At 39.7% G+C, this 21,034-nt stretch overlaps 1 protein-coding gene across 8 annotated transcripts in view; it reads left to right on the top strand.

Moving 5' to 3' along the window:
* The window catches only part of KLF12 (Kruppel like factor 12), a 362,839-nt gene extending 353,590 nt beyond the window's left edge, over positions 1-9,249 (top strand). For all 8 annotated transcript variants that reach the window (XM_043533937.1, XM_043533918.1, XM_037895230.2 and 5 more), the window contains one exon: positions 87-9,249. In XM_043533937.1, coding sequence (XP_043389872.1) covers positions 87-268 — 182 coding nt within the window. In that variant the 3' untranslated portion in view covers positions 269-9,249. The remainder of the gene's footprint in view (positions 1-86) is intronic.
* The last annotated feature ends 11,785 nt before the right edge of the window (positions 9,250-21,034 follow it).

Below are 21,034 nucleotides of genomic sequence, written 5' to 3'. Positions count from 1 at the left end.
GAGTGGGACGCATGGGCTTGAAGTGGCTGGGATCAACTGAATAGAAAGTCACTACGTGTTTTTTTTCTCTCTCTTGTCTATCCTAGGAGAAAAACCATACAAATGTACCTGGGAAGGGTGCACCTGGAAGTTTGCTCGCTCAGATGAACTGACAAGGCACTATCGCAAGCACACAGGAGTGAAGCCATTCAAGTGTGCAGACTGTGACCGCAGCTTTTCCCGTTCAGATCACTTGGCGCTGCACCGCCGTAGGCACATGCTGGTGTGAGAAACGCTACTTGTCAAGCAGAATATAAGAGCTGGGTCTCTTAACTACGTGCATTCAGCAGGGCTGAATCCTCTTCTACAGTGTTGACACAAAGGACATTCCATGATGTCCATACAAAAAAGCAGGAAAAGAAGTGCCACTCTTCTCCTTTCCATCTGAAGTTAAAGCCCCCCAGCATGGCAACCCCAAAATGTCATCATGTTCACCTGGGAGATAGCAACCTAAATGCTACAAAAATGGGCATTATTTTCCATACTGTGTCCTTTAACAACATTTATGGCCTGTACATGTTCTCAGCTGTTGGACATTTTATTCTTGACAATTATTGCTATTTTGATGATCAGATAACACAAACCAATGACAAGAACAAGACCTCTAGACCTTTAGTATTCCATTGTCTCCCCTTTTTTTTTTGAGTACCGTCTAATCAGTATATAAAATATCCCTCATCTGTGCTACAAACAAGCTGCATGAACGTCAGCGAGAAGATTTTGCTGGAGAGGTTCCACTATCTGAAGTGTAGGGGCACTTAAGCAAACTTTTGCAATAATGATGGTGGTGTTTTACTATTTCACCACAGTTTGTCATTATGACCTAAAGGACACGTAACCTTTTCTTTTTCTTAGATTTTTTTGTTGTTGAAGTCTGTAAAACGAAATGGGGTAGCAGCATTTCAGCTGAAGTACAGTATAAGCATCTGTGCTCTGCTGTGGATTTGTTTAGAACAGTTTGTATAGAAAGACCCCATCTACAAGCTACTGCCCTGTTCTCAAAGTGCAGTTTTTTGTCACCCAGGCATCCTCCCCTTCTACATCCATGTATTTGATTACAAGGAAACAGTGAAACAAATCTTATATCCACTTGCACCAAGATTAGTGGCGTGGCCGTCCATAAAATGGAATTGAATGTACCACTGCTAGTGAGGAAAAGCAGAAAAGAAACAGCCGAATCTCGAACAGATGAAAGCAATAACGAATGAAATGGCTTTCCAGACAAAAACATATTGAGGACTTCCAAAACCCAATCTTTGTACCAACTAAGGTGGTCATAAAGAAATAGCACATTGGATTTTTTGTGTTATGTTGACAGCTTAAACTATTCTTTCTGATGTTTGTTGGCCTGCTAGGTACCACAGTTAAATATTTTCATTCCCATCAAATGTAATAGTTATTTTGTGGCTGGAAAGGTGAGATAGGTGAGGGTGTTGGGAAACCCCCACTGTTAATGGGTTAATAAAGTAGAAGAGATGTTCTCTGAAAGAGATGATCAACAGGGTGCTAGTTTCCTCACTTGGAAGTACAGGATAAGGAGACATTAGTCAACCCTCCAGTATGCTATAAATAGCCCTTCACATGGGATCCAGAGGTTGCCGCAGCAGGTTCCACCCAAACCTCCTTAGTTTACATGAAAGCAAATTGTTTATCATTCCCATGCAGCCCTATAATTGTGAACCAATTTGTATTAATTAAATTATATGGTAAAGAGAGGAGGAACTCTTAGCAAGCAATTGTTCTTTAAAACAGAACAGGTTTTTTTTCTTCTTCGTGAGGATCTGTTATTCAGGTCAAAGTGACAAAGAGGCTTGGTGAGATGTTGTGTTTGTTGAGATGTTTATAGTTTAGAGACAAAAAGTAAAGATACATAACACATAAAAGACAAAAGACACATAACATCTTCTGCAGTACATTTAATTATGAACACTTGGTTCCAGGAACGGCACAAATTCATGATGCCACTTGATGCCATGATGTTTGACCAGTCTGAATTAACTTCTGATTCCTGAAATAACAATTATTATGTTACAGGGCTTCTTAAATCAAAACAATCTTTAAGAAAAGTTCAACCAATAGCTGAGTAAGGCATAACTGTAAACACTAAAACAAGTGCAAATAATTGAAGAATAACTGTATAAAGATTGACAGGCCCAAACTTTGATCATCCCTAAATATATTTGTAAATGTTTTCCTGATACTGAACAATTGATCAGCTCTCCCAAATAAGGGCTTCAAGAGTGTTTAACTCCAGCTCCCCAACTAAAAGAGCAGCACCAAAAAAAAGTCTTTGTTGTCACTTCATGAGCTTGCCTCTTCCATGTCTCGTTTCCTGTCCTATTCTCATGATCAGGTAGGTCATCCAAATAAAAAATAAAATTTCAATATCTAGCCTTCTCGTAACCAGCACTGGAGACCCCAGCATTGAGAGTGAAAGGGACAGTGTAACAGGCTGTGACTGAAACAAACCTAGAGCACACAATAGGTGGGTGGGTTGTCATGGGGTCTCCTGACTATACAGCTGAGCTTTTACTACCAGTGTTGCATCCCTCATATAAAGGATTGATTTTTCAGTGTATGTGAGATATCATTAGCATTGTCTGTAGGTTACATTTTGGACCCACCTATATTAACTTCAGTGTCCTCTTAAATGTACCACTCCTTCTAAAAACTTAGGAACAGGGTTCAAGCACAAGTCAATGTATGAGATTTCCTTTAATGCACAATCAGCAATTACTCAAGTAGCAGTAATTAAATATAAGGAACCAGAATTTATTTTTGGCTGGTCTTTACTGGTGCACAAAAAAATTCCCTTCAGCAAATAATGTGGTGTCTCTTCTTTTTTTTTTCTTTTCTTTTCTTTTCTTTTCTTTCTTTCTTTTTTTTTTTTTTTTTTTTTTTTTTGGAGCTAGTTTATCTTTAGAAAACAAAGTTTATTGTCCAGAAGGAGATTGATAAGCCAGTCTGGGTAGTTTTCAGGAACAGCAGTAAGGGATGTCCTCATTTCTCTCATCTGGTTACCTATTCATTTACATATTAAAAACACTGCAGCAGATAACAGAAAGGGCCTGGTTGTACTCTGGATTACAGCAATGTGAAATGGGTAAAGCCATTAAATTCAGTGGAGTTATACCAGCGTAAAGTTAGCGTAAGGGACATCAGAAACAGGTCCAGAGACAGAAGTATCAAATACTGGAGTTTTCAGACAATCCCTCTTGATGCATTCTGCAGTTAGGAAGATTAAAATAAAACATATGTGTGTGAAAGAGCTTTCATATTGCTATTCTATGCAGACAACCTCTCCAATCAGCTATGTCTGCTTTTGGGGTTTGTAGGTGCCCATTGAAATTAATGGGGAGCTTCACATGTGTATTTGAGCGCACAGAATTTGGCCCAGTATGTTTAGTGAGACCATTTTTAATGCTTCTGTTCTTGGTCTGAAATGATTTAAGAGAAGTTATCTTTGAAGAGAGAATGTCGGCAACCCACAATGTTCAGATCCAGATCTGAACTTCCTCTGACTCCAGCGGTGTTCTCAAACCAAGGGTTTTGGTTCAGAGCTACCTCCAATCTTTTGCATTCATGTAAAGTCTGATATTGCCTATTATAATTTCCTCTAAAATGCCAAGTTCTGTTGCAAATGTGCAACTTGAATGGCTTACAATATAAACAGCATGCAGGAATATCTGGTGTCATCTTTGCACAACACACTAGATCCGTACACATGCAGTTGTAAAACACAAATGTGAACCATCCCATTCTTGCAATAAGAGCAAATTTTTATCCTCCTCAGTGTGAATAAATAGTAGACAGGAAGTACACTGTATGCGTTACAGCTTGCATGTGCACCTATGCTACAAAGTGCTATGCTCCAAGTGATTTTAAAAGGCTGCTTTTGGTCTGGACCTTAATGCCCAGTCATCAATAGTATCTGAAAACATATTGAACAAGTGTTCTCTTTGATACAGGATTTTTTAAACTTTACATTTTCATTACTTTTTTTAAACACCTGTACGATCCAGCACTTTGAAATCAGCTCATTGCAATGGCAGTTTATAAAGGACATGAAGATGCAGTATTCCTTATTCTCCACTTTCTTATACTTAGCACCATTAAAAGTAAAATAGGTTTAAACTAAGGTGCGTGTGAAATTGTTTGCTGAAATAATGTATAATGAAATTAACAGTGTTAAAAATGCCATCAGTAATATCGGTATTTGGGGTAAATTCACTATGCAGAGAATGGACAAATAGCTGGGCAACACCCCAGAAATAATAATGGAATAATAACAACCACACATCTCATTTTCCATTAACTGCATAGAAAAAGTACCCCAGGTTGTCATTGATAAATGTATCTTCTGATAATAAATGTTCTTTAATGGAAAAATTCTCTTTCTGCTTTATAGAGGGTGGCTGCCTCAATATGGAAATGAGTTTACCACCATTAAAATCTTTTTTTTAAAGAGGTCAGTGAGGTAAAGTGCATCTTCTACAGCATACAAAAATAGAGACCATTCAACATGTCCTCTCTGCCCCAATACACGCACACATCCACACCTGCATACAAACCCTCACAGATTCACATACCTCATCACATATGTAATCGGAAACACAGATTTAACCATGATTTCAAAACCAGATGAAGAATTGGAAATGTTTCGTACTGTAAAAGAAAATACCTTCACCTTATTAAGAAACCAGCTTGTATTACTGTATTATGCCTTTGCCTGTGTTTTATAACTGAAGATGTACATAAAGAAATTTCAAAACTGCTATATTTTCACAGTTTCATTACAGAGTAACAGTAACTGTGCAATGTATGCTTAGCAAGTCATGCCCATTGGTACTTTTAAATATGTAAAATCCTAATCAATTTCAGTAGCAATTCAGTTTTTAGTATGAAACCTAACTATAAGGATACTGCATCTTTAAAAATAATAGAATCAAGGTATTTTACTGTACTTGTAACAGTTTAAATATTCTGTAATATATGTGATAGTCGAAAAGTATTTTCAAACTTACAATTTTACACAGGTTGTAAATAGTTTAAATGAAGTATGTTTAAAAAAAACTTTTAATTTTCATCACAAAAAATAAAATTAAAACCTGCTCAGATATGCCTTGTAAAACTTACACACAGTTAAAGAATAGGAACTAAATTGTTACACTTTGTCAGAGCATGTTCAGTCTGTGCAAAAATGGAGTGGCCATTTGTCTTGGTTTATTGCCAACAGTGTTAGAGGCAATTAAGCCATTTTGAGTCCTTGGAAGCTGAAAAAGTCCAAACTCAAAATGCCTTAGTCTGAACAAGGTGAAAAACAAACAAAAAACAAGAGCAACTGCATTGGTGCTTTTTTCCTAGTCACTAAAGTGGACGAAAGATACAGTAGCAACAGACTCTCATTTAATTTATTTGTTGTGTTTATCTTCCCCTACAAAAATGCATTTTGAATGAAATATTGCACATCTAAAACAGATGGTCAACTCTTTGCTGATTCCAGGGAATGTAGTCTTTTAGGTACAGTTGCATGTCAAGATGAAGCGCTATAGGAAGATTATGACATTTCTAGTGTACATATTCTTCTAACAAGGACCACCCAAAGTCCATTTACAGACATGAAACAGAAACTGAAAGTGCCTGTTCATGAATATTAGAACTGATGGGATGTTCTTATACTTTTACACAGCAATAACTAGGAGCCTGTTATCAATAAAACAAAAATAAAATTACACTTGGACTGCAATGATGCAACACAGAAACAAACACAAAGTGCCATTTGTTTTTTCATTTATTGAGATGATGTGCTAGAGCTTTTATCTTCTTTCTCTGGTCTGGTCTTTTCACAAGTCTGCAGGAAGGAAATGGATTCTAATTTACAGGTGAATCAGACACACACACCTAGTCTAAATTATAGGTGGAGGTCATTGCCCAGCACTGTTTTGGGGGTCCATTTATGTCCAATTTGCTTGAGAACCATCTGGGCATCCACGGTATTGCCAAGTGAAATAATCCAGAAAACAGCAATAAAACCAGTCTAACCCTAGCAACTATTTCTAGAAGAATAATGCAATGCATTGTTTTTCAATGGAAATTCCTTTGAAAATCCTCTCCGTTGGCTTTCAACTCTTGAAATTTAGATTTCACACATTACTTCTCTCTCCTTTTTTGACCTCTTGTGTAATAACCCTTTTATGAAAAATTTAGAATCACCAGGGAACTAGCTGAAATAGTTTAACAGTCGGCAAAGAATGGGTCACTCCCTTTTTTACATTTTGTGATAAGTGGATGGGAGCCTGGAGCATATTTAAATAACATTTGCAGATATTTTTTAAATGCTCTAGAGAGAGTTTTTTATGTTAAATGATCTTACTAATCAACTGTCCTTGACAATTACATTAATAAACGAATTGATTTTATTATAGAAAATGGCCAGCCATGACAACCAGGGCTTTTTCACGCTGTCTCTCTTTTTACATATAATCTTATACGTTTCTGACAGAAAGTTGATTAATTGATGTACTAATGGACTTTTAAAATATCTCAGTGGTGTCATTTCTCAGGCTTTTTCTGCTTCTTAAAATGAACCTCCTGAAGATCAGAATTTAAACTGAAGAACATTGCCTTCTATGCTTAAAGAATACAATGCAGAGCATATTTTAAAATTAGCTTCTCAATTTGTAACTGCAGTTTTGTCCATACTACATTTTGTGTATGCAAAAATCCACATTTGTGTGTGCTGTTTGAATGGTATAACATCTGCTTGATTTGCACAAACTGAGGCAGGATTCTGTGTACGCAAAAATAGTTGTTCAGAGAAAAACAGCAGGTGCAAATGTAGATACTGCTTTTGAAAATATGGGCCTATGTGTGCAAAAACTACTGCAGACATTCGTGCGTGTCAGTTAAACATGTTTCAGTACCACTAGTTTAGTAACACATGTTTTTTAAATCATATCAGCCGTTAGTAGATATAATCACATCAGGACATGCACATATTTACTCTGTGTCATCCTGAATTTAACGTCCAGACATTAAGCACATAAAAGAACTCAGGGCACACTGGGGATGGTAGTAGAGCATCACAGAATATGTCAACAGAAGGCTGAATGGCTCCTGTTGTGTGTGTGTGTGTGTGTGTGTTTCCTGATGGAACACTGCTGGAAACTGGCCCGCAGAGAAAACTCCTTTAGGGGTATTGGTTTGCTGCAGCAGTATGTGTCAGTTGGCCATTCATAAGAAAGGCAGTATAGTTTTCATTATGCAAAAATGTGCAGTTCTTCTTGCTTCATTCTGCAATACACACACACACATACGTGATTTTAGTTGAACTGATTGCCAGCATATCTCTGTAGTAGTTGTTGTTTTCATTGATGTTGGACTATGAAATAAACTATATTAGCCTTGTAGTGTCATTGTAGAATATTATGGACACACTCTTGCTCCTCAGCACAGGCAAAAATTCAGTGGGAATTCTGGCTACTATAAGAATACAAGATTGAGCTCCTACTGGTAGGGATTCTCTGGGGCACTGTTGTGTGAATTCATGATCTTCAATGTTTTCCAGAGGTTAGTCTGTCAAAAAATTTTAGCAAGCTGAAATACTAGTGACTGTAAAAATGCTTGATCTTTGTGTATTGTTGGACACATTGATTTGTTTCATGAGATATATCTTTGTATGTTTACCTTTAAAATACATTTACAGACATATATAGTGTTCAGCATTGCGTCACACTGGTATGTGATGTGATTTTTATGGACTGTATTGAGACAAAGACCTGAGCCATGCAGTTTGGAATCAGATTTAGGTACCAACATTCTCTAAATCCATGCCTGTCAGATTTGAGGTTGGCCTTATCAAAGAAACAGGTCTGAGACACAGTCTTTCGATTGTGTCTGAACTTGTCCAAAATTCAGACTAGGTTGTATCTTTGGTTCTGATTCAAGCCCATTTCTAATTGCCATATATATATACTTCTAAAGACAACTTCTTTCTCTCCCAATAGTTCTGTAAGTATAAATTCACTTCTTGTTTAGTGTAAGCTCTCCAACGAACACCTACACAACACATTCTCTTTACCTGTTGTCTGTTCCTGAAAAATTATATCTTCCATTTGCATCCACAAGAGTACATACACAGTTATAAATGGCTAAATTGATTAAACTTCAGACATCAGGTCTTCACACACACACACACACACACACACACAATCTCTCAAAGTGACTGAAGAGTTGAGACACTATCTACATGTGAGGTAAAAAATAATATTAACTGAAGTGTTCCATCAGCTGTGTTTGTGAAGAAACAAAAGAATAATAAAAAATATCATTCTTGGCCAAGCCAAACATGGATGGAGCAAATTCCACCATGATATTATTTGCAACATTGAGGCCAGGGTTGAATTTGGCCCCATATTTTTCCCTTCAGTTAGGTCATTATTTTTGTAAGTGCCAGTAATTGTTTGTATGATCCTCTTGTGTAAAAATACAAAAACATCCCTAATTTACAAAACTACAGATTCGGGACTGAAGCTTCACAGCAGTGGAATAGTACATACAGTATCTGATTCTCTTTCCTAGAATATGATGTGAAAGGGTCACTAGTCCATAACCCGACAGAGATAAGTGTGTCAATAGAAAGTCCTGTACTGAAAAGAATTAAAACTACCAGTGCTAGCAAGCAGATGTATTAATTCCTTAAATCTTTCTTTTGCTTTCTTTTCAAAGGGTTTTAACTGAAAAATATTTCTTTAAAAAAAATCATCTAAAGATCTAATTTCCCAATAGTTTCCTCTGCATTTATATACTATGTAGTGTTTAGGCAACACCTATGTTATAAGTTTATTAATATTATGTAAGTGTTGTTCTTGTATTTATGTATAGTGTATGTACTGTAAATATACTCAGAGCTTTTTTCCTCTTACTGTAAAATGGTGATTTTTGCCCTATGATAATGTAAAGGGAGTCCCCTCATGAAATTCTGTCAGAGGATGACTATTCCAGTCTATTCTCAAAGATTTAAATGAAGAAGTGTTATTGTTTTTAATGGTGTCTCAGACATACTCTGTTGGTGCATTGCTTTTCTGTATTCAACTTTCCTATGAATTGAGCTGTGAACTGAAATAGAGTTTAAACCTTTAAATGTATGCATTTGTATAATTATCTGAATGGAGGCATGAAGGTTAAATAAAGCATTTTGTATAGAACAAACCCCCTAATTCTTACTATGGGTGACTCAGATCTTCTGAAATACAGTTATTCACTTTTTAAATTAAACCTTTGTTACAAAAATCTTTTCTGTAAACATATAGTGATTTTTAATAGATTTGTTAAGAAATGGATTTTAGTTGCTTCTCTAAAAGCTACCATACAAAGTATAGACATGTTTGCATCTATGTAACATGCGGGAGCAAATCAGAGTAGCACTCAGTGATATAAATGGGAAAGTCCTAGGATGATAAAAATAATTTGCTTAAATATGATTATTTAAAGCCAAATTTTCCACACATTTCCAGTAATGTTCTTATGGGGGGAGGGATAGCTCAGTGGTTTGAGCCTTGGCCTGCTAAACCCAGGGTTGTGAGTTCAATCCTTGAGGGGGCCATTTAGGGATCGGGGCAAAAATTGGGGATTGGTCCTGCTTTGAGCAGGGGGTTGGACTAGATGACCTCCTGAGGTCCCTTCCAAACCTGATATGCTATGATTCTATGAAAACGAGTTGAATACTTTTCTTTAAAAAGGTTAGCGTAATATCTTCTGTCTATTCCTGGGTTACCACTACTGTATGGTATCTGAGTGCCTACTAAGTATTTAAAAATGCAAATATATCAGTCTCTCTCTCTCTCTCTCTGTCTCTCCCCTTCTAGCCTGTAGGGGAAATAGCTTATAGACTAATTTATAGTTTCTTTGAATAAAGGTGTGTGTGTGACAGGTATCTATGTGAATGGATGCATTGTGTGTATGGGGAGAGGGGTGCACAGACATGAGTGGGGGAAAGAGAATCAATTCTTGAAGGAAAGCTGTGGTAAGTCAAAAAAATTAGGTTTTGTATTTAGTTTAGAAATTGGTGGGTTTCAGCATCATTCCGTAGTCCAGGGCCCGGCCCTGAGAAAGTTCTGTCTCCTGGACTCATGAGTCTCTCTCTCTAGTGCCTGGCTTTTCCATGGTTCCAGTGGAACACTGGGAGATCATGATTACAAGGGACAGGCAAGTTCTACGTCAATTTGGGCCAGTCCCAAGGATGATTGTGAATACAGGACAGAGACTTGAACTGGACTCTGTTTTCTTTGGTGAAATTTGTTCCTAAATATGAACGTTTCCCTTTCCTTCACATTTCCATTTGTTCACTTTTAACTGGTATAATTATTTTTCTAATTGAAACCAGAGCTTTACGTGATTAAGGCACAGAAACAAATAAACAATGTGCTTTAGATTTGGAGACCTCTGGGCTTTATCAAAAAATGTGCATAAACCAAAGTCATACCCAGTAAAACATAATTAAAGTCTCTTAAACCACTGACGTATTTTGAACCATATAGTCCTGTATCTCCCCCTGCTCAAAGTTATTACTGTTGTCTCCCACACAATATATTGTTTGTTCCCTTTTAGTGCTCTGCCTGGATTTAATATCTTTCTCTCCCAACAGGGCTATAAGTATAAAATACATCACTTCCTGTTTAGTCTGTTCTCCAATGAACGCCTACACAATACACTCTCTTGACCTATTGTCTGATTCTGAAGTTATTTCTTCCATTTGCGTGAACAATAGGCTAATTGTCATCTACTTTTCCCTTTTGTTTTTTTTGGCTCAACGTGTTATTTGAAGTGCTGAGTCTGTTTATACTAATTAGTATATTCCTGCAAAGTGATTTTCCATTAATGTGAGCAGCAACATTCATCTTTGATCATATAGAAACTTAATCAGACAACTGTCAGCCATTTGTTATCTGACGATAGATTCGAAAGGCAGCATCCTTGATCCTTGTGATTCATTACACATCACAACTACAGGTCTGTTCGCTTAAACCTGTATTTGTGGATGTGTGGTCTGGTTTCACTGTGCAGGGTAGATTTGAGAAAACTGAGCCAGGGTGCATGCTCTCCCAATGCACTGTTGCTGCGGAGCAAGTGGTAGCGGTCTGGGAAGTAATAGAGCAGGGTTATTACATCTACCTCTCTGCATATCTACGAGCCTTTGTCCCCCCACAAAGCTAGCAAGTTAGAGCCACAGAGCACACTGCTACTTGATAGGTAGGATTCCTTCCCCACGCACGGTGGAATTCCCAGTGTATTGTCCAGATACTCAGGCTCTGCACTGGAAAATCATTTTTTCCCTTGTTAACCAACCCTCAGAACACCCGTGTCAGGTATTTTACCCATTTTATATATGAAGAAATAAAGACAATTAACAGAAGTTTGAGTGGTCTTAACTTGACACAAAGAGACAACAGTAAAGCTGGAAATTAAACCTAAAATTTCTGGGCCTCCATTCCCCTGCTTAAGCCATTAGTCTGCGTGGCTTCCATCACTTAAAGCTTTTACCCACTCAATTGCTGACCATGTATTCTCCTATTGGATACTTTCCCCGAGAGGCCTAGAGGGCCCTGGATTGCAACAGTAACCCCTATCCTTGCTCTTGAGGCAGACTAAAAAAGGCACTTATTGTCTCACATATTTGTCTTAGCATGGATATCCAGCCCACAATAGTCAGGGCTGCCACTTACAAAGTAATGAGTAATCAGATTTGGCCAATAAGCTCAAATACATCAATGTTTTTGATCCTTCATGTTTTTGTTTCTAAATTTTGCATAGCCCCATATGCGGCTTTACTGTGCCCTTTCTTAGTTACCTTTCTGGGTCCCTGGGGAGACTGATATATAAAATCCCCTGTAAAATGTTTCAAATAACCACCTTTTTCTGGGGTGATTTTTTTATTGTGTATGTTTCTGTGTCTGTACAAAATGTTAACAGACAGAAACTAACAATAAAGTGCAGAAATGGATACAAATACAAATAGTGAAACCAAGGTATTTGCAAAGCTCTACAAATCTCTGCTGAACATAGGTTTCATGTTTAATCTTTATAATCAGGTACATCTACTTCTGTGAAGCTCACTGGGGGCTTTTGTGACTTGTCATCTGCTCCGTTTCTTATCAATTAAAGGCATTTCCTCTTGTAACATTTATTGTCATCTGCACTATGTGTTTCTCATGAATGCTATGTGGGTATGGGATTCTCCTACACTGAATGGAAGGAGTCATTATGTTTCCATCTAGCTCTTGATCAACCAGTTCATAAATGTGTCATGTTCAGTTTAATGGATGTATGCAACAGTTGACAAGTGGCCTCTGCCACTGGTTGACAGACTGTGTATGTGTTGTATTTTCTGAAATACTTTGTCTCATCTCCAAATTTGCATCTCCAAAGAAGTGTGCTCTTTTCCCCCCTGGCAACCCATGTCACTAGGAGACAAGGTTTTGGTGAAATATGTCAACCCTAAAAGTTACTGTAGAAATTACACAGCATCCCTAAAATGCACATTGAAGAACATAAGCTCATATGTGCTACTATGGAAAATCAATCCATTGGGTGTGCTGTGTTTTGAACCAGAACAATGTTAACCTTCCACACCAGCATTAACAGCCTCTTCCACTAGACAGCGTTAAATATCCTACAGCGGTTCTTATATTGGTTTATTCTAACTGAGGCAAATCCAGACCTCAGCCCTGCAGCAACAGAGAGTTCCCTGGTTGAGAGGCCAGGGTACCTCTGCAAGGAGTGCTCAGGACTCACCTCATAACTACAAAGGTCAGAGCCCAGCAGAGGCCAGAGGATCCATCAGCAGCACATCCTCCACTCTTACCTCTACCTCATGGAGGGAATACGGTGGAGTCACAGAAGGAGACATCAGCCATTGGGCTGATATAGCCTGTGGAACTGCTCCACAGCTATTCCTTGGCCTGGTAGGAGAAGTTCCTTTTACACCCATCCCTGTGAAAAGATAGCCAGAGGCCAGCCCAGTACTTACATGCTAGGAACCGGGATTGTTCCCCTTAATTTGGGACAGCCACATTTTAGACACAGACTGAGCTCTGTCCGATACTAATTTGTTGTTCTCTCTCTCTCTGCTTATTGTCAATTATGTACATTAAAAATACTGGGTCAGGCAATGGGCCTGACTCTAAGAGGTGCTGAGCACTGCAGAACTTATTGAGGTGGATGGATCTCATTTGTTAGGAGGTCAGACCCAATGTTACCCTTGCTTAGAAAACTTATTCTCAAATTATTTGATGCTTCCTTCACTGCTAGTATATTGTAATTTTGGGTTCCAGTACCACACTGGGGTCGTGGGATGGTTGAACACTATTTTATGGAGGCATCCTTAAATGTAATTAGCATATGATATTTTTAACATCACTTTATAAAACGGTTGAGAGCTGAGTGCCGCCCTCCCCTCCCCCCAAAAAAAAACAGATTAAAGGACATTCCAGCCCAATTCTAATGTTCACGTACCTTATATTGCTGCTGTTTTTCATGCAGGGTCCCACGCAACCACTGGTCCTGCTCAGTGTGCCCCACTCCCATGCACTCTGTTGCAAACAGCCTCACTCCCATGCACCCTGTTGCAAACATCACTGCTCCCTATGACTGGAGCTGGAACCAGAGGAGGGCAGGTAGATAACTCAATTTCTCCCCATCTTTGCCCATGTTTAATATGTTGTAAATAGTGTGCTGGTGGAGGATAAAACACCTTTTACTTTGTAATGCACACTCCCATTGCACAGTGGGGGAATGCTGTTGCCATTGTGCCCCCTTTATCTGAAAGGAAGAGGAGGATAAACGGGTTATGTGCAGAGTCCTGCAAATTGTGAATATCTCCTTCATATCCATGTACCATGTCTGCGGATCATAGGTCGGATGCAGATACACATTTTGTATTTGTGCAGGGCTCTAATTATGTGAGTCGGGGCATTCAGATGTCATTTTGCAGGCTATAGATTGCACAACTATAGGGCAATCTAAGAGTTAAAATGGTTTCTTGTCTTTTCTGTCTTAATTTTCCTCTTTCTGAGGAAAGTTTTCATAAAATACACCATTACATTGCAAAATGAGAACCATGTCCTGCCACGAGTGCAGGGGACTGGACCTCTTGAGGTTTCTTCTGTCCTACAAGTCTATATGGTTCTATGTCATAGGCACCCAGAGTCCCATGCAGCTCAGAAATATCAAGCTGCATGCTGTCTGCGTCAGTAAGGGCCATTGATACAGTCCTTGCACTAAATCATTGCATGTCTGGAGCTGAGAAATGGCATACGTTTCCAGCTCCAGACTTACTGCTTGACCTTTGAGAGGAATGATTGTCCAGTGGCTAAGTCGCAAACTAGGTTCAATTCTCTTCTCCACCACCGACTTCTGTGTGAGCTTGGCCTGGTGGGATTCACAAAGATGTTTTGATGTCTAATTCCCCATTGAAATCAATGGAAGTTAGGTGCCTAAATAACTTTGTGATCCTCACTCAGATACTTAGGTCCTCCAATTGACTTCACCTTTGTGAATCCCACCAAGGTACTTAGATACCTAACTCCCATTGATTTCACTTTTATGAATCCCACTTGGACAAATCACTCTGGGCTAAATTCACAAAGGAACTGAGGCATAGTGATGTTCGGTCTCACCACACCTAACTTTTAGGCACCTAGAAAATCATTGGAGGTAGATTACCTACAGCAACAGGAGGACCACTCCCATCAGTTTAGGTAGTGTCTACACTGAAGCACTACAGTGGCGCAGCTGTAGCATTTCAAGTGTAGACAAGCCCTAATAGTCAGCAATGTAGGGAGCCAGCTGTTTTCTTTCTCTAAAGCTGCTCTGTTTTTAGTTTTATTTGATGTCTGCAAATCAAAGCCATAGCACCTTTGTTTTAGTTAAACAAAATACATGGGGCATTGCACGTGTATATGAGATACAAGTTTCTGGCCTCCAGCTTTGGCCACTCCCCAGACAAAATGCTCAGTCTTGTACCACACTAGGTGTAAATCTGAAATCTGCCATTTATCCAAAGGCAGTGCTGCAACTACAAGAAAGGTACAATGGGAGCCCGGGGCTCAACATTTGGTTTGCCATTTAGTTCATAAACGAGGAAAGTCTGATTTCTTGAGTTTCCATCATCTACAAAACATTTTTGAAAGATGAATGCAACTCGGAGACTGTTACTTCATATTAAAATCAATTAATAAACAGTAAAATGGGGGCTGGAGTTGCTACATTGATGTTTTAGGGAAAAATCTAATTGTCAGTAAATTTACCAGTTGGGAACTGTTGTAATAATTAGGGCCAACAAATTTATCCTAATTGTAAGCTTACTTGTAAAAAGTGAGTGAAAGTTCATTAAATGTCACAATAACCTATAACAGAGATCGGCAACCTTTGGCACGTGGCCCATCAGGGAAATCCACTGGCGGGCCGGGATGGTTTGTTTACCTGAAGCATCTGCAGGTTCGGCCAGTTGCAGCTCCCACTGGCCACAGTTTGCTGTTCCAGGCCAATGGGGGCTGTGGGAAGCGGCAGCCAGCACATCTCTAGGCCCGCGCCGCTTCCCGCAGCCCCCATTGGCCTGAAACGGTGAACCGCGGCAGTGGGTGGTTCAATCAATGAACCAAAATTAGTATGTTGGTGACTAAGCCTAATTGGTGGACAAAACAATGAGAGAATTCCACCTATCACTCCCTTCTGGGACCCTTAAAAGAAAGGTCTTCAGAGACAAGTGGTCACTGGCAGACTAAAAGAAGAGGAAGGAGCAAGCTTCACTGTCATGGCTACCACCCCCACCATCTCTTAGGACCTCGTAACATCATGGGGCCCTTATTGTCTTGATGCTGAGAGATCCTCACCAGACCAGAACAAGAGAGGGACCCAGATGACATCATCTCCTCCACTGGATCCAGCTGAATACCAACCACTACCTGGGATGTAAGACTTTGTCACTCACCCTCTCTTTGAGTGTTCTGTTCCTTCACTGCCTTATTTCTTTTCTTTCCTATCTCTCTCCTTTTGCCTTCTGTTTAATAAAAGTCTGGCTTGTGTATTTTGCAACACTGCTGTGAGCCTGTGACCAAAAGAAGGCAGCTAAAAGTAATGTCCTAATCTGCCCAGTGCTGATACAAGTTTGCCATGTCTCAAAGTGGCTGATAAGACCATGTGCCCTGCCTGTGTTTTCTCAGTGGTGAGACTGCAAATGGGGGCAAAAGCAAAGACTGGAACTGTATTTTCTATCTTTGCTGTTGTCTTCTCTCCACTTCTCTGGCAGCCTTAGAAACAGCACCAAAGAGTCAATAATAAAAATGACGCCTCTCTTTGCCATTTCTTTTCTCTTTCTGTTTTTGACCACAGCTTTAAAACTAATATGGAACTTGGGCTCCATGGGCAGTGGGTATAATAGGCCAGGAGAAGTTAAGCCTTCCCAGCGCCGCTGCTGCCAACCCTCCACCAGATGGCTGGAACTTGGTGGCCCCATTTTCTTCCCCTCCCTGCTGGAAGTGGGCTTCCGTCAGAAGTCTTAGCTTATTATTTCTGTGCCATCCAGGTTCCCAGGCAGCGGAAGATGTGAGATCCACTGTTCAGCTTCCCAGGTCCCTTGGACTTCCCAGGGAGATTACTGATGAGCCTGGGAAGCTGAATAGCAGTTACTGCCTCCTCAGCCACCTGGGAACCTGCATGGTGCATATAAAAGCTCAGTGTCCTCCACCCGCCCCTGCCTGACTGCCGCTCTCCAGCACTCCACCCAGGTAAGCAGCCGTTCAGCAGCAATTAGAGGTACCTGGAGGGTAGCGAATGCTCCCCCCAAGTTTTTTTACTTGTTCAAGTTCTGCGACGGGTGTGGGGAGTGCTTGGCTCAGGGGAAAGAAGGTGTAGAGGAAAGGGGGGTCTGGGCAGAGCGGGGAGGGGGAAGGAAGGATGCAGTGATCTGCAGGCCGGCATTGGGGCTGGCAGGCGGCCCGGCATTGGGGCTGGCGCTGGGGCTGGGCAACCCGGAGCGGTTCAAATAGGGGTCCTCTGGCTGTGGACGACGGGGTGCTCAGGTCTCCAGTGGACAAGGGCGGGATGGTAGGGGCGGGGCCTCGGGCAGAAGGGGCAGGTCCACGGAGCTAGCCTCCCTGAAGTGGGGGCTCACGCGCTGCCCATGTTGAGTGTGTGTCTTCTGAGGCCTGCTCCTGCTCTCATTGAAGACTATATCAAAGCTCCCATTGATTTCAATCGTGTAAGATCAAGCCTTTATTCCTTGCAGAGAAGGTTATGCGTGTGCATAGGAAGAGATAGCATGGGCAGACTGTATACATTGTATACTCTATATACAGATGTATACTCTAAATGCTAGTCAGTACTAGCATTAAATTAAACAAAGGATGCCCAATATCAAACATACCTGCCCACCTTCCATCAACCATGGCTGAACACTCAGGTTTGTCTGCTGACATAAATAGGACCAACTTGCCTTAAGAACCTCCCGCTGAAAGTGAGCTCTGCTCCTCACTCTAAAAGGATCAGTCCACTTCAAGCATCAGGTGCTAAACACAATTTGGCCCCATTCATGCCAGCAGCCAAACTGTGTTTAGAGGGCCCCAGGGTGGGCTGTGCTTTCTCTGTGTATCCTCTATCTGATGTGATATTGGCATGTAAATGTACTCACTGCCAGCTGGGTGGGATGTTGTAAGGTTTAATTAATGTGTGTAAAGCACTTGGAGATCCTTGGCTAGAAGGCACTCCAGAAAAGCAAAGTATTAGTATGCTTATTTATTAGTATGCTAATAATACACTGGCTGGCACTCTTTCCTTTTGTGTGATTGAGCTTGTGCATCTCTTAGTCTCACAAGTCCAACTGCACAAGCCTGGGAGGGAAAGGAAAAATATAATTAACATTTTAGAAATGTTTCAAACTTACCTAAAATACTTTTATCCAGAATAATAGCAGGTACAGTATTTCAGAATTTACCAGACCTATAAAGCAAGTGTTTTGTGTCCCACTGAAAATCTAGATTCTCCCATTTTTAGTGGCATGAAATATCTATGTCTAGCCCTACTAGGCTATATTGTGAAATATTGGATTTTAAGGGCCTGTTCCAACACCCAGTGAAATAAAGGTAAACACTGGCAGGCTGATTATTTTTAAATGGCAGCTGTTCAAAGCTGCTGAGAGAGTTGGAATCTCAGACAAAGTCCTGAGGGAAAATAATTAGAAATTGTAGTTCAGTAGAGACAGTCAACTGTGCAAGATTAAATGAAATTTATTACATGACTATTAGTTTATCTCTTGGATATCACCCCAGCATACAGGGCATACATTCTACACTCTAGATGGAGCTATAGACAGTGAGCTGTGCGCACACTATCGTCAGTAGCTTAGACAGTATTTTCAGGCAGAGATATACTTTCATGGTTAAAATGCAATGAAAAGAAAGTTTACAAGGAAAACAAAATTGGTGGCCCCAAAAGTTTACGTGCAGAGTGGGAATGAACTCACGAGTGGACTTACCATATGTGGGTAACCAAAGCACAAGTGGCATGTCAGCAGTTTATGGAACTGAAAACAAGGCAGTTAGGCTTCTTTTGGTATCAAATTCTTCACAAGAGAAGAGCATCTGAAAACGGAGAGTTACAGAAATGTTTTTACGGTGGAGGCTCATTAGCTGTATTGGGTGGAGAACTTGCTAATGCAGTCTCCACCTGCAGTATTGTGTGTGTGGGATTTACTTTATGTTCTGTTCATCATAACAAACAGACCTCCCGAGTAGCAATGAGCACTGTTATATAACATCTAATTTTGGGGTTCTGAAGGCTTAAAATTCAAATTTGGTCATAATTAGTAGGAGGTCACCTAGGAATTCTGGAATAGTTTGTTTATCCTGATTTCAGCCTGCTGTGTCCAAGAAAATGCACTTAATTCAATCCAGGTGACTCTCCATTAAGTATAATCTTGTCTCAATTAGTGCCACCTTGACCTCTACTTGTGAAGTCTGTTTTGTGGTCTACAAGTCTAGCTTTAAGTGCTCAAACACATATTTTTCCGTTCAATTCGCCATGATTTTATTATGACCACAAATGCACTCCATACCTGGAGCTGCATGTGCTCTTTGCAATATGCAAAGAAGGTTTTGTAATAAGGCTTAATCTAAGCAGGTTAAATGATTCCCCTAACTGACATTAGCTTTGACTTTTTTGCTAACCAATACACTGTGGACCAAATTCATTGCTGGAGTAATTCTGTTGACTTGATGGATTTATTTCAGGTCTGAATTTGGCATACTATGTTTATTCAAAAGGTTCAAGCTTCCATCAGTTTATTTCAGATCTTAGCTGTTGGGATCAGAAATAAAAGAAAGAGTGATCTACTTTTAACTTATGGAAGACCAGCGAGGTTAGTTCACTGATAATCTAAATATAAAGCAGGACTTGTGGCACCTTAGAGACTAACCAATTTATTTGAGCATGAGCTTTCGTGAGCTACAGCTCACTTCATCGGATGCATACTGTGGAAATTGCAGAAGACATTATATACACAGACACCATGAAACAATACCTCCTCCCACCCCACTCTCCTGCTGGTAAAGTGGGGTGGGAGGAGGTATTGTTTCATGGTGTCTGTGTATATAATGTCTTCTGCAATTTCCACAGTATGCATCCGATGAAGTGAGCTGTAGCTCACGAAAGCTCATGCTCAAATAAATTGGTTAGTCTCTAAGGTGCCACAAGTCCTCCTTTTCTTTTTGCGAATACAGACTAACACGGCTGTTACTCTGAAACCTAAATATAAAGCAGTAAGAACAGCAATGCAATCCAGTGCATCAAATGCATTGCCTCTTGGCACCATGATTTTGAAACCCATCTGGTATTTCAAGCAGATGAAAAGATTCCTCGGAATATTTACCTCTGTCAGTGGCAGAGGAACAGAAGGTTTATTATTTAATTGAGAAGAAATGCAATTTCCACTATGAAAAGGAATATTTGTGTTGTGTAGTTCATTTCAGAGGCAATAGCCAAAAGGAATCTTGTCTTGTTTGATCAGTTCCAGCAAGGGTATTTGTAAATCGCTAAAGGTATAAATATACTTTCAGTGACAGGATGTATAAAGTAGGCTCAACTACTGACATAAATTAATACATGAATTATGTTAATTCTGGACTACAAATCCTGCTACTACTTCAAAGAGCTTGAATGTTTTAATGTTTGAATTATGCATCAAATCCAGACACCCCAGCCCCCTGAGTGATTTGGCAACATGCACAAATATCAGGTCTATGCTTTGCCAGCTAAGAAAAATGGAAGTGCTGAAAGGTCCCAGCAAGCTTGAAGTAAATACAAATATATGTAGTACACTTAGTACAGGTAGGATTAGGCATTACATTTCCGGGGATATAGGTCAGAATGTCAGATGCGTAAGTTATATTTTTTCATGTAAATTATATGAAAACCACACTAACTGGCATAATTATAGCATATTACAGAATAAGGAAGTCAAAACTGTACCTGGTTACAATGCACAGATGTATTTCTTGCAAATACAGTATAAAGCTTATTTTATATACAGAGACTTGAATAGTGACTGTGTTTTGTAAATGGAAGGGATTTTTTTTTTGTGAGTCTCATGATATTTGGGTGTTTTTTTAAAGCCACAGCTCCTGGAGTTACGTGATTATGGGAGAATCTTAACTTTCATTTGAAAAAAAAAAAAAGGTAAGTTTCCAGCCCTCGTGGTTGCAGAGAAACATGTGAAAACTTGAATCCTAAAGGCTCAGAACCCAGAAGAGAAATTAAAATAACGTTCACTTAATTTTTTTTTAATTGCATGACTTTTAAGTCAATGTCATGGTGGTGGCTCTGATTGAGGGCGTTCACTGTCCTTAGCAATTTAGGTTCAGAATGAGTTTGATTAGAGCTAAGCTTTCTGATGGATGCTCAAATGGCAACTGTGACTCTCAAAGGTTTATTCAACCTATGCCTG

The sequence above is a fragment of the Chelonia mydas genome, chromosome 1 (genome assembly GCF_015237465.2).
Source record: "Chelonia mydas isolate rCheMyd1 chromosome 1, rCheMyd1.pri.v2, whole genome shotgun sequence".
Lineage (NCBI taxonomy): Eukaryota > Metazoa > Chordata > Testudines > Cheloniidae > Chelonia > Chelonia mydas.
This window is presented reverse-complemented; position numbering and strand designations above follow the sequence as displayed.